The sequence below is a fragment of the Phocoena phocoena genome, chromosome 10, assembly GCF_963924675.1.
Source record: "Phocoena phocoena chromosome 10, mPhoPho1.1, whole genome shotgun sequence".
Lineage (NCBI taxonomy): Eukaryota > Metazoa > Chordata > Mammalia > Artiodactyla > Phocoenidae > Phocoena > Phocoena phocoena.
Genome location: NC_089228.1, coordinates 39,917,899 through 39,931,916, shown reverse-complemented (window position 1 = coordinate 39,931,916; position 14,018 = coordinate 39,917,899). Strand labels below are relative to the sequence as shown.

The window sequence follows — 14,018 nt, the reverse complement described above, 5'->3', positions numbered from 1 at the left end:
GGCTTAGAATCCAGCCCTCAGGAGCTTGAACCACTCGTGGGTTCTTGGCTTGTGCTGCTTGGCCCAGTCTAGTCGTCTTTGTCACAGCCGCGGTGGGAGGCAGTGTCCTTGCGCGTTGCGGCAGGGCCCGCAGCCTGGATCCTCTCTGGCTGGCTGTCACTTGCTAACCCAGGCAAATGGGGGAGGGAGAAGTTCCACAAGCAGCCTTAACCTTTGGTCACAGCCACAGATTCACAGACGAGGGGCTGAGGTCAAGACTGCACGCTGCACCCCAGTCCCTCAATGCGAGGGGACAAGCTGGGGGCTGTGGGGGCCTCGGATGCTGAAGACGTAGACAACCAGGACGTATACAGAAAACAGGGCCTGCGTGGTGGGACATACGAGCTTTATTTGTTCTGGAAATCATAACAACAATCACAGATCAACATGGTTAACGGCTGAGCCATAAGCAAATGGGGAAGTACAGAAACGTTCCAGCCCCAACAGCTGCAGAATAGAACACAGCACACAGGGCCTCTGGTCCCACCTGTCAGGGCAGCCTTCTCAGCTTCTCTGGCTTGTGGGACCCTTCAAGGGAGCTGTGACCAAACCACCTTTCAGAACACTGACCACTCCAGCGCCCCCTAGAGTGCTCTCCACCGGGGTCACCTCTCCCACCCCTACCTTTGGCCAACGGAGTAAAAGGACCGAGAGCTTGTTGTCTACCCCAGCATCAACACAGGTGCAGGTACCTTTAGGCCCAGCACTGTCACCCCACTGCATCTGGCACCCCACCTCCCACTGCGTTCTCCCAGTTTCATCTCCCCCTTTCTTGCAGACAAAACACGGATGCCCTGATGTCCCTGGCGCCGTTGAAGCACTGTGTGGACAGTCTCTGGCCCTGGGAGTGCTTTTTCCACAAGACCCCTGCAATTTCTTGGTATGTGCTTGGGGAGCTGGGGAGATGGTGTCGAACCTCCCTGGAGAAAATGCTACCTCAGAAAGGGAGAGCACCTGCCCAGCCCAGACACCCTCCCTCTACATGGACGTCAAATCTGATCCTAGGTCAACAGCTCCCACCTTCTCAGCGCCAAGGGATGCCAGAGGAGGAGGTGGGGAGTGTGAGGGGCCAAGTCTGCACTGCAGAAAATGCTCTTCCAGAGGAGAAGCCTTGGAGACTCCCAGGCCATTTCACTACAAACTGTTACGTTTTAATCCTTTATTAGAAACCATGCAAACTTTAATACAAAAAGTACAAGTGCAATAAGAATCTTCGTGTCAATACAATTCCCGGGACTTATCATTGCAGCCATCCCAAGACCAGGCCTAACCAGGACACACCCCTTAGGCTGGCCTCTCCTCTCCTCTCTCCCCTCTCCAGTCAGGCCATAAGGGAGCCTGGATGGCCCATCTCATGTACTTATTTTTAAATTTCCAGACTTGATTCCCCACTATCCACATGAGTTCTGAACACATCAGGCTCCCTGGCAACTGAGCGCTCGAGTGTCCTAGGTTGGAGGCTAGGAGGAATTTGACCTCCATAGCCCTTTCCAGCCCGACCTTGTCTCCCACCAGATCCCAGGGAATGAGACAGACATAGATGCCAAAACCAGCCTCTTGGTTAGAAAAGAAAAGCAGCATACACACAAAATGCCAGAACCACCAGTCCACACTCTGACCAGCCCCTAGCGGTCCCTGCCTGCCCTCTAGCCCACAGCCCCACACTGCACCTGCCCTGCCCACACCACCTCCGGGGCCGGGGCCCCAAGCTGCCCAAGGCAGGCCAGCCTCCAATGCCTCACCTCCCAGCTGGAGGCTTCAGGATCTCCCTTCCCTGTTTCCTTTAACACCTACCAACGACTTTCATTCAGACATGGCTTCAACCTGCAAAACTACTCCACCGGTTTTCAGGTTATTAAAAAGAAGTGTGACAGCAGCTAGGTAGGTATGGGAAGCAGCGGGGACAGGCAGCATTGCCCCTGACTAACTTGGGGGAGGGCAGCAAGAGGTGCCTGGCGCCACCTGTGAGGTGGGCACCACTGTGGGGTCAAAGGAAGAGGCAGTGGCTGAGCAGGCTTCAGGGTACGCAGTCAGCACCCAGCCGTCACGGGAACATCCACTTCCACTCTTCCCTCCAGATAGACCAGCGAGGAGGGAGGGTATGTCAGCTTCTCTTGGGTTTGGTCCAAAAAAACCAAACAAAGAGGAGGTTGGACTCCGGTTCCCCCCACCCAGATCCCAGGAGGTCCTGAACTAGCCTCCCCTACCCCACTTTCCACCCAACCTTCTCCGCGGAGCAGCGGCACAATGGTGAGGACGGGGGAGCCAAGCAGGGAGCCGGGTCTGGGGCCGGGAGTGGAGGAAGCACGGGGAGGGGCTGCTGCTACCCTGGGCAAGTGAGGCAGGAGGGAGGGAGGGAGGGAGGGAGGGAGGGAGGGAGGGAGGGAGGGAGGGGCCTAGAGGGCAGCCCGGGAGAGGGAGCTAGGGGCCCAGGTGCCTGAGCTGGGGCCGCCAGGGAAGTGGAGGGGGGCGGGAGACAATGTGGGCCCCGTGGTCGGTGCGGGCCCTGGCGTTTGCCCGGAACGTCAGCCTGTAGGTCTCAATCTGCAGTGACACAGGAGGAGGGAAGGGAGAGGGTGACGGGGGAGACAAGAAGGGGAACACGGGGGACGGAAGACGAGACCAGAATGTCATCATTAGATGCCTGGAAAATAAAAGGTTGCTTCGTTAAAATTCAGGCCACACTCCGGTCAGAAAACAAAGGAGTTTCAATCTGCAGCCAGTGGCAGGGCCTCTGGCTGGCCCTTAGGCCGAGCCCAGCCACTTACTTGTCTCCTGGATCTGGCTGTCCAAGGTCTGGGCCTCCCTTTGGTCACCACCCCCTGCCAGGGTGGTGTGGCCACTGAGGCCACTGGCTGAAGTGGGGGCGCCAGCTTCAGGCGCTGCCTCAGGGATGGCCGGCTCCTCCCCAGCTGGGGGGCCCGGACACGGAGGGGCCTCGCTGCCACCGCCCTCAGTCTACAAATGAAACAGTGGGGGAGACAGTGCAGGGTCAGTCGGGGAGGGCGTGGGATGGTGATGGTGGTGGGTTTCACACACGGTCCCCACCCCCGCTGCTGCTGCTCCCCATTGGCTCAAGGTACAGTCACCTGGGAGTCTAGACCAGGTGCCCCCCCCCCACCCCCCGGCCACCCCAGACCAACTCCTGGCCTGGGTGGCAGGGTGCTGGGTAAGAACTCAGGCTCTGGGGCAGTAAAGCAGTGCAGCCTGGCTAGTGACATGCTCTGAGAGCCTCCTCTGGGAGATGAAAGGCTTCGTGAAGCCTCTGACATGAGAAGTGAAAGGTGCCTGGCTTCTCAACAAGGCTGATGCCAGATCAAAACACTTATGACAGCAGATTGTTAGCAAAAAAGCTAAGGAATCATCTCAAATTGTGGGTCTGGAGCCACTAAGGCTAGGGAGCTCCGGGAGCTTGAACCAGTTCCTGAGGGGTGCAGGCCGCCACCTCAGACCTAAGGAATCCCAGGGCACTCCCTGCACATGCAAGTGTTCGGAGAGGCTTTCTCGGCCATTCCTGGGGCAGCGCTGCCCGTGTATCCATCATTCATGCGCCCCTGACACAGGCCTCCTCTGTGCTGGGCATCTTTCTGGGGCCTGGGGACACAGGAGGGAAGAAGGTGTCCAAGGAGGTGTGAGGGAGACTGGGGGGGCCTGGCGAGGAAGGCCTTGTGGCGGCCGTGGACACCCAGTGTGAGTCCAGAGCACAAGAGGGAGGGCTGGTGGGAGGCACTGGCGAGCTGGCACACCTGTGCTGGGAACACCCAAAGGCGACAACAGGAGAAATCAGAGCAGTGAAAGAAATGGGCCTCTGTGTTAGAAAAATAGTTCCAGAAGTGATAAGAAAGGGAGGTGATGTGAGTAAAGAAAAGACTTGCGGTCAGAAAGGTCCAGGCATGAGCCCTGGTCTGCGTGCACCCGTCGTGTGGCCGGGGACAAGTGACTATACCCAAGTTAGTGCCCCGTGGGTGCTGACCAGAGAACAGCCCCTCACAAGGTGTGGAGCATGTCCTGAGAGGCTGTGACAGAGGGAGCTAGTCCGGGCTTGAACGGAGCACTGAGGGGGGTGGGACAAAGTGTGGGCTGGGATGGAGCCGCGCTGCGTGGTCAGATGCAGGGGAAGGCCCGGAGCACTGCTCATGTCACGTCCCCTCTCCCTCGCCCACCCCTCCCTGAGCAGCTGCAGCCACCCTTAGGCTTGGAAGCCGGCAAGGCACTGCCCCCATGGCCCTGCTACCCGATGACACGGAACAAAGGACAGACAGCATCTTGGCAGACAAAAGATCTCACGGTACTGTGGAAGGAGCGCGGAGGGAAGAGAGGGAGGAAAGGGAGGAGAGGCCCAACCAGGATGGGAAGCCTGCCGCCCAAGTGCTCTCCAGAGCCTGGCCCGTGCAGGCCTCCAGAGGGGGTGGATGCCAGGCCTGCCGTCACGGGCAGCTAAAAATGTGCCATTCCGCTCCCAGGCCCGGAACAGAGCCTGACACGGAGCAGGTACCGAACACTCCCGTCTCAGGAGGTGCTGCGAGAACCGTACCACACAGACCCTGGCCTTGTGGGGACCTGCACTCCAGCCCTGTCCCTCTGAACATGGCTGAGATGGGCTCAAAAAGGCAGGCCATGGCTCTCAGAAGAACGTTCCATCTCCAGCTGGACAGGTGAGAGGTGACTGGGCTGGGGCCTCTTCACCTCTCCTGCCCCGCTCAGGACTGATGACAGACGATGGAAACAGCAATGGTGTGGGTGAAACATGACCCCTGAAGAGACTGAGGGGCGGTGACAGGTGCCCATCTGCTAGGACCCAGACTCCAGTCGCACAACCCCACCCCCCAGCTGTGTCCCCGCCAGGACCCACTCACTACCTTCACGGCACCTCCTGCGGGCAGGTGGCCCACGTTATCAAGGGATCCCACCTTCGCCTGGGCCTTCTCCTTGAAGTTCAGCTTCTGACTTTCGATCTTGACATCTCCTCCACCTGGAACCAAACAGAAATGGGTCACTGTGGGTGGCAGAGAAATACCCCTACAGGCAAAGCCAGGAGGCTGGCCAAGGACTGGGATGTGCCCAGTATAGAAACGGGGAAAAAGTGACCTGCTCTGAGGACAAAGGAAGAGGCACAGTGAACACATGCTTTCAGCCTCATAAACACCCTGTTGGTCAGGGTCAAGATCCTGGAATCCTGGTTTTCCAGCTGCCACCACTGATACTGGAGGAGAGGAGTGACTTGCTCAAAGTCACCAGCGAACCAGTGAGTCACAGGATGGAGTATGGTCTAGGTAAGCAGTTTAACTGAATCTCACTATCATGAAAAGAAGGGAAGGCAAGAGGCGGGAGCAGAGGGGAGGCAGTCTGTACACAGGCAACATTCACAGCTCAGCCAGAGTGAGGCCACGGGATCAAGGGCCAGAGCACTGTCACTGGCCACCCGGCCCCTCAGCTTGGCTTTCCCTTGAGCCCTTCTTCATTCTCCCATCTCCTCCTGGCTCATATCACCAACCTCAACACCTAGCTGCCTGCCAAATTCTCCAGGTATCCTACCCACTGGATTTCTGGCCCCTTGCAAAAACTGGACCTCAAGTCACTCAGTGTCACTAGGGAAGGAGGTATCTCACAAGACTGGATTTTCCAGATAGAAGGAAAAATGAAGGTTAGTTAAGGACCAAAGTGTTTTGATCCTTTTACACAGAACACCTTCTAAAATGGATGACAGTTTTTGCTGAGAGGGAAGGGAGTTTTCTTTGCCTTCCCCTTAACTGACCCGTGGCGTGGCGACTGATCTGAGACACCAGACCTGTCAGCCAGTGTGCCTGCCACTATAGATACGGCACTACCCCAAATCTGCTGCCGACCCAGGGTCCAGGACACACGAGGCTCTCAGGGTACAGCCGAGCCAAGAACGCAGGCCCTGCTCAGACAACATTGCCAGTGGCTCAGAGGCCTCCGCGGGGGCGCCAGGCCACCTGTGCTGCTGACAGGAGAGTCTGCATTGCTGTAGTGGCAAGATCCACATGGGCAGGCCGAGGCGGCATTATTGAATGCCTCCCTATCTCCTGCTGGAGCTGCTGGTGGATGCTTCACTGCTCGGGAATACCCTTTGCTCCTGAGTCTGACAGGCAAGGCCCGACCACCACTCTCCAGAGCTCCTTCAGCACCAGCTCCTGAACGCTTGCCTGGGAGGCTGAGAAGGGTTCTTAGCCCCTAGCGTACCTTTCCCCTAGGCCTAGGTCAACAGTGCCATGCACACAGCAGGTCCTCAAGACGCTGCTGGTGCAAATGGCAAACCTTCCACACTGTTCCTCCTCCAACTAAAAGGTTAGTGCCCAGAATCCCCCCTCCCTGACAGGGACTGAGGACTACGTTGTTTCTACTGCTGTGCCCTGGGTGTGTGGCTCCAGGAATCTTCATGGAAGGACAGAGACATAGGGGTGAAACCTGGGACAAGGGAGGCACCACTCACCAGGCTTGTGCTTAATGTTAGCCTTGGACCCACACTTGGAGGAGACCTTAGAGATGTCCACCTTCTTGTTCTGAATCTGAACCTGAGGAGAAAAACAGACAAAAAAATGACTGCCTCAGTGAGAGAGGGTGTACTGCCAGGTCCAAACCCATGCTCTCTTTATAGTCTCCAAACCCGAGGTCAGAGGCCGCCTTCTCCAAAGGCTTCCCTGGCTCTAACCTCACTCCATCTCTTCTTCATACCATCTCTTGAAGGGACCTCAGCACCAGCTCTACACTAATCGCTTCAGGTGCTCAATCATCACCTATAGCGTACCTACTACCATCAAAACAGCAGCCTCTACTCTGGCTCATCTTTCCAACAAGGCTGCAGTTCTCCCTAAACAGGAGCTTGGGGAAATGCACTTTTCCCAGCCACAGATCTGGCAGCTGCTAAAGCAAGCCACCACGTGTCCTCGGCAACGGTGACAGGCTCATCCTGCGCCATCCCTGAGATGACCTGTGAGGAGTCAACAGAGGTCACTCGCCACGGCTGGGCTCTCGCCAGGGTGTGGAGTCCACACATCTGTTGACAGTGTGCCACAGCTGAACCTAGTCCTCAAAAAAATAATAGTTGAAAAGGGGAAGTTTTGCTTTATAGATGTATTTCAGCCAATAATGCAGAAGGGACAGGATAATTAGAGTCTCACCACAGTGCACCTTCACTGAACTCATGGTTTTGGGCATCAGCAGCCGCCAGCATCACGAGGAGTGAGACGACGAGAAGAGTGAGACATTATGTTTCCTGACAGAAACACCACCACTGCCTGTGAACGTCTTGCAAAAATGTGGGGGAAAATATCAAGTCTGAATCAATCTAAAGAAAACTGTGGGTGCCCATCATCGGATGAATGGATAAAGATGTGGCACATATATACAATGGAATATTACTGAGCCATAAAAAAGAATGAAATTGAGTTATGTGTAGTGAGGTGGATGGACCTAGAGTCTGTCATACAGAGTGAAGTAAGTCAGAAAGAAAGAGAAATACCGTATGCTAACACATGTATATGGAATTTAAGAAAAAAATGTCATGAAGAACCTAGGGGTAAGACAGGAATAAAGACACAGACTTACTAGAGAACGGACTCGAGGATATGGGGAGGGGGAAGGGTGAGCTGTGACAAAGCGAGAGAGAGGCATGGACATATATACACTACCAATCGTAAAATAGATAGCTAGTGGGAAGCAGCCGCATAGCACAGGGAGATCAGCTCGGTGCTTTGTGACAGCCTGGAGGGGTGGGATAGGGAGGGTGGGAGGGAGGGAGACGCAAGAGGGAAGAGATATGGGAACATATGTATATGTATAACTGATTCACTTTGTTATGAAGCAGAAACTAACACACCATTGAATAGCAATTATACCCCAATGAAGATGTTAAAAAAAAAACAATAAATAAATAAAAAGAAAACTGTGGGACTAATGAATATGTTCAGTGAAACCATGGGGACATCCTCAGCAGAATCCAAATTCTAGGACAAACCACTCAGTTTACTCTTAAAAAATATTACCGTGAAAAAAGAAAAAATGAACAGGGAACTTGTAGAGTAAGAGAAACCTAAGATTATAAGATGCAAATCAACCAATCACAACTTATGGACCTTAGTTGTTTCCTGATTAAGCAAACCTGTTTAACATGCTATGGGATTTTATATACATATGTATATTAGAGTTCTTATCTTTTAAAGATACATATTGGAATATTTGCAGATAAAAGATATAACTGAAACTGGCTTCGAAATAACTGGGGTGGGGCATATATAGATAAGACTGGCCACAAAGATTAATAAATGAAGCTGGGTAAAAAAGTACATCCAATTCACGTTACCATTTTCTCTACTTTTGTATATGTTTGAAAATTTCAATAATTAAAAGTTTTAGGGACTTCCCTGGTGGCACAGTGGTTAAGAATCCGCCTGTCAATGCAGGGGACACGGGTTTGAGCCCTGGGCCAGAAGATCCCACATGCCATGGAGCAACTAAGCCCGTTGCGCCACAACTACTGAGCCTGCGCTCTAGAGCCCACAAGCCACAACTACTAAAGCCTGCGTGGCCTAGAGCCCGCGCATCACAACGAAGAGTAGCCCCCGCTCGCCACAACTAGAGAAAGCCGGTGTGCAGCAACGAAGACCCAAGTCAGCCAAAAATAAATAAATTTTTATATATATATATATATATATATATATATATATATATAGAGAGAGAGAGAGAGAGAGAGAGAGAGAGAGAGAGAGAGAGAGAGTTTTAAAAAGCTTAATTGCATCTCACTAAGTTAACAAAGCCTCTGAGACAAGCTCTGCCTTCCCAGGCTGGTACATAGAAGAGCCACAATCCGCTTCCAAAAGATACCCCCAACCCGCTCCCCTAGCCACCGGCCTCCACTGACGGCTTTGGCTTTAGGGAGTCGCCCTAAAGTCGCCCGCAGTGACGCCTGGCAGCCAGCACCAGCCTGTTCACCACCAACCCGGCATTCCCGCACCTTGCTCAAGCCGTGTGCTCACGTGATCTGCCCCTGGCCTGCAGGCCGCTGCAGGTGTCAATACTGCTACTGAAGTGACACTGCCAACAGGTCTCAGAACCCATTAACATACACACCCCTCCTTGCAAGGGTGAAATGGAATTAAAACTGCCGCAACATTTAAACTGGGATCAGCCACAGAAGTAGCTGCTATGTTCTCACCCGATGGCCTCTCAGTTCTCAACAAGACGCATGTTTATGTGTACATGGGGACATGTGGGGAGTACTGACCAGGATCCTGTTCCAAGCCACGAATCCCTGTGGTAGCCCCAGAATTTCTCTCTGGGGTAAGGAGGGCCCTGTGGGGGAATGGGGTTAGACGCGTACGGCTGGTGGCCATCCTTCTTATACACAGGTATATTTATGGTGGCTTTATGGAGGGGCTGATGGAAGGCAGGACAACGCCATAGTCCAGGCTGTTTACCCTCATCTTCCCACTGGAAACACTGTCACAGGCATTTTCCTAATGCTCTGCTGTTTAAGGAAACCTCCTAAAATGAAAACTCTTTTAAAAAGTACATTCCCTCACCAAAAAAATCTTGTTTGAAGTCATGTGTAGGCAGTGTGGGAAGACCATACTAGGTGACAGATAAACGAGGACTATTTTCAGAGCTCTGACATACACCACACAACATATATAAATGCATTTCTGTGTCACACCCCCCCCACACACACACATGCACGCAACCCAATTCCCTCAGAATCCCTGTTCACCTTCTGTTTGCATCTAGGCCAAAGCCTGAGAGGAAAAGCTAGGGCCAGTGCCTACCTGCGCCCTTTACGGGTTGGATCTTTCTCACCTTAACCACACACTGCCTTTAAAAGCTTCCCCCACCTCTGCCTTCCCACACTGGGATGGCTGATCTCTGGCCAACTTCCAAGTTGGCCTAGAACCAGCCACCCGAGTGCCAAGGATGCAGTTTCTGCCCACGCCAGGAAGAGCCAGTGGTGGGGAGATGACCAGGAAGGATGTGCAGTAGGGGAGTGGTGCGCGGGGAAGAAAGAGGTGTTCTATGTTTGCACCCTCACAGCAGAACTGCAGGGTTGGGCCCTCTGTAAGCCATGGGCAGGACGACATGACCACTGAGGGGGCAGGGGGATAGAGCCTAAAAATGAAGAGGGTAAGCAGAGCAGGACTTAATCCAGGTCAGGAAAGAGAGGAGAAGGAACTGAATGAACCCAAGGGAGACCAGGACAGGGCAGCTCTCTCCCTCTTGGGGTGGGAGAGAAGCGAGGGGAGAGGCAGTGAGGGCAGGGCTCTGTCACAGGGACGTGGACAATGCAAGTGTGCTCTCCACATACCAGATGACGATGGTGATCTACCCCATCTCTCCCTAGACCAGGACCTCCCTATGAGCCCCAGTCACCTGTGTCCCTAACACAGATCTTAAGGGTGGTACAGAGTAGCAGCATGATAAACAGGATGTCTGGATGGGAGAGGGAAAGAGCCAAAAAGAAAAGGAAATAGGAGGAAGGGGTTGGAAAAGGTAAACAGTGGGGGAAAGAGAGCAGAAAGAAAAGAGGGGGAAGGAAGCAGGGAGAGAAGAGGAGAAAGAGCAGAGTCACAGAGATGCAGGGAGGGCACAGGAGGGGTGGGAGCACGTGGAACACAAACTCCCTGCTCTACAACAGCAAGGACTTGAGGATGGGCTCTGGAGAAGTCCGGACATCTGTCTCCAGGTCAGGACCACTGCACCCCCAAGAGCGGACTCGAGACAGACCGCATCCCTCAGAACAGGTCTCTGAACCCCTAAGGCCTCCCACCCACAGGGGCAAAAGATGTCAAGTGGGTGTCACCCAGCTGTCATTTAGGGCTCACCAGAAACACTCAGTCTGAACACATTTGAGCATCGGGGTCCCCCCGACTCCGCTCGCCCGCCAGGGCGGGGCGGCCCTCTTTCCAGGGTGCCTCAGACACCAGCGGCCCCGAGCGCATACTTACATTACCACCTCCAGGGACATGCTTAATATTGTCCTTGGAACCACACTTGGACTGAATATGGCTGTAGCTCACTTTTTTGGAGACTATCTGGACCTGGAGTGTTAGAGAACAGAAAAAACAACACAAAGGGAGAGGGCTGGTTAGAACCGACACGGGGCAGGCAGTGAGTCCACACGTGACCACGATGAGCGGCAGGGAGTGCTGTTAAAACCCCACCTTCAGCAGAACTGCTGTGGAAAAGCACAGGCCAAGGAACTGGAAGGAGCAGGAAGGGAGTGAAAACACGAACAAACAACACAAGGACAGAAGATGTCGCCAGAGTGCTACATGGGCATCCTCACTGCTCCTGGGGGCCGGCTGCAGTTCACAGGGTGCAGACAGCAGTGGCCCCAATGCCCACTCAGCCACGGGCCACCCCTGGCCTGCTCTCTCCCCGACGCTCCTCTCTGCAAGGGTCCTGCTCATCCGGACCCGTCCTCACCCAAGGACGGCACTTCCCTTAAATCTGGGGCCTGGAATCGCTGCAGCCAGACCTGCTCTAGGAAGCAAAGGCTGTGTGGAGAAGCCCGGGGCCGCTGGCTCACAGCCCAGATCTGATGCTGATGGGAAGGAAGGGACCCGAGGCTGCTGGACCTGCTATGCAGAACCCTGGGCACCAGGGGGCACAGGCCGAAGCCACACTTCCATGCAGAGCCCACTTGTCTCAGGACTCAAGAAAGCACAGTGCAATTGAGGTTTAAGTCTAGTCTTCTTTTTGATTCCAGGGTAAAACCCCTTCCACAATCCTCCAGATGTCCAATCCTGTGCCCTGTTTCATGTGTAAAGAGACTGGGCTCTGGGCAGGGCTGCAGTGAGGCACAATCTGGGGGGGCACCTGCACAATGTGTTGTATATAAACGGCTCCCCCTGGAATGGAGCAACACAAAGGCTCAGGATCCAAGATCTGGGACAAATAATTCTTTTTGAGCCTTCTCAAGAAGGAATAGTTGCCAGCGTCCTTCCTTCCTTTCCTTAGAGCACTTCACAAATGATGTAGTAGCCCCCAAACTGAAGGGTTCTCCCCAGAGTAGAATCTACCCTGAGAAACTCCAACTGTTCCTTGCCTTCTTTACATACATCAATGATGAACAACTGGTGAGCAAACCACTTTCCTAATGAACCAGAGACCTACAGGACCTCTAGAAGCTCCCAGGAACCATGGCGCAGCCTTCCCCACCTGCCAACCATACAAAGTCCTTGCGCTGGCCACCTACCTGCCACAGATAAGGGCAGAAGGTTCCCGGGGCAAGAGGAGGGCCCTGGCTCCAGGGTGTGGAGACAAGGGGAAAGAACCTAGCATTTCCCCGCTGCATCCAGGTGACGGTGCAATCCCTATGCTGAGTGGGTTTTCGCTGGGAATCAGCATCCTAACTCTCAGTACAGAGGTCCTTGGAGAACCAGGACAAATGAAGCTATCTCCACACCCAGAGGTGCTGGGAGGGGCCTTCAGCTGAACTTGAAGCACAGGGGCTCCAGGGCTCCTGTTGCTGGAAGGTTAGCAGTGCCATGTCTTACTGAGGAAGAAGCTGGGTACTCTGTGTTTGTGTACATAATGGGTGTGTTTCAGATCAAGGTCAGAGTGAAGGAAGGGACTGAAAGCGTTTGGATCCATTTTATCCAGCTAAATAAATATTCCCTAAAGGGCTAGTGGGCTCCTAGCTCTGTTAACTTTCAGGTTAATAGAGAATACTTTCTGATGCCTGCGTCATCAAACACAGAGGAAGGAACACAGGGAGAAGTAGAAACTAGTTAAGGATAAGAAAAAAGTGCAATAGAAGGGAAAGTGACTGAGGCTGGAAGAAACAGTTGACCATCTTTTTACCTTCAAGAGGTAAAAGTCTAAATAAAACTCACTTTCCCAGCAGGCGGTTTCTGTGCACTGCCAATTGGGCCGGCTGCTTTAGTGACTGCGTTAGGTTCAGGCTTTCGAGCTGGAGCAGCTGCCTCTGTTTTTTTCTCTACTTTGGCCTGGATGGAGATAAAGGGAGGGCAAATTTCAAACCAAGAGGACAAGAGCCCAGATACAAAGAAGGGAAGAAGGCTGAAGGGGACTCGCATCCAGGCCAGGCCACCATGCAGAAGCAGGTCACCCTTGCTCCTAGGAAAAAACCACTGATTTGCCAGGGCAGACCAAGCTGGAAGGAGAGGGGCTACAGACCAGACTTGAGACATGAGGAAGAGATCAAGACACCATTCGTGGAGAAGAGGCAAGAAGGAGGCTAAATGAGTGATTCTCTTCTGAGTGTGTACTGGGGTTTTCAAATCACAATGTCCCACCCCCCTGCCCTATGTTCTGATATGCCCCAAGCAAGCTGCCATGGTCACAGGGAGCCATTACTGATGATGGGAAGTGCCACACCCTCAGGTACGTTGGAACAGAAAATACTTTCATCACCAGACTGAGTTACTGAACTCTCCACCAAGACCTCCTGCAACTTTTGCACCATGAAAACATAAGAAGAGCATGGGCCAGGGTGGGGAACAGACAGGCCATCACCACCACAGCCCCAGATGCCTGGCTGGGTACGTTAGAGCCATAATCTCTTGTCAAAAGCAACTCTTGGGCCCTTATCCCAGTTTTCCATCAGTGTCTTCCAACAGCACCAGGATTCTGCTTCATTTTGGACGCTCTTCAATTTTTTAGCAGCTCTGGATTGAAGCAATTTAAGTATCCTATCCTGAGTGGCGGGTGGGCGGGGGGAGGCGCACGCCGTTGGTGGTGGTTTAAGTGCTAGAGAATGAGGCAGGAGGTGAGAAGGTTGCTGCTCCTGGGACTTTGAACTTGGACTTTTGCCACCACCTTTTCACACATAAAATCCCCGTGGCTGCTAATAGTTAACAAATAATTCTGGGGTGGATGCACCCAGAAAGTCCTTAAAGTGAAGCTCTGTGTCCAGTCATGCTTCTCCATCTCAACACTCTATCACGGTCCTTTGTTTAGGAAAGCCAGGGGCTCGCAGCAAGTCACCCTGGCCACAAGAGGAC

At 53.5% G+C, this 14,018-nt stretch overlaps 1 protein-coding gene across 2 annotated transcripts in view; it reads right to left on the bottom strand.

Annotated features, from left to right (window-relative positions):
• Positions 1-2,675: 2,675 nt before the first annotated feature.
• The window catches only part of MAP4 (microtubule associated protein 4), a 107,544-nt gene continuing 96,201 nt past the window's right edge, over positions 2,676-14,018 (bottom strand). The window contains exons 12-15 of one of the 2 annotated variants that reach the window (XM_065885720.1): positions 6,494-6,575; positions 4,899-5,011; positions 2,808-2,997; positions 2,676-2,701 (exon numbers count right to left, since the gene is read on the bottom strand). In XM_065885720.1, coding sequence (XP_065741792.1) covers positions 2,676-2,701; positions 2,808-2,997; positions 4,899-5,011; positions 6,494-6,575 — 411 coding nt within the window. Of the gene's footprint in view, positions 2,702-2,784; positions 2,998-4,898; positions 5,012-6,493; positions 6,576-12,887; positions 13,002-14,018 lie in introns of those variants that run through there. The other variant, XM_065885721.1, reaches the window with a different exon arrangement.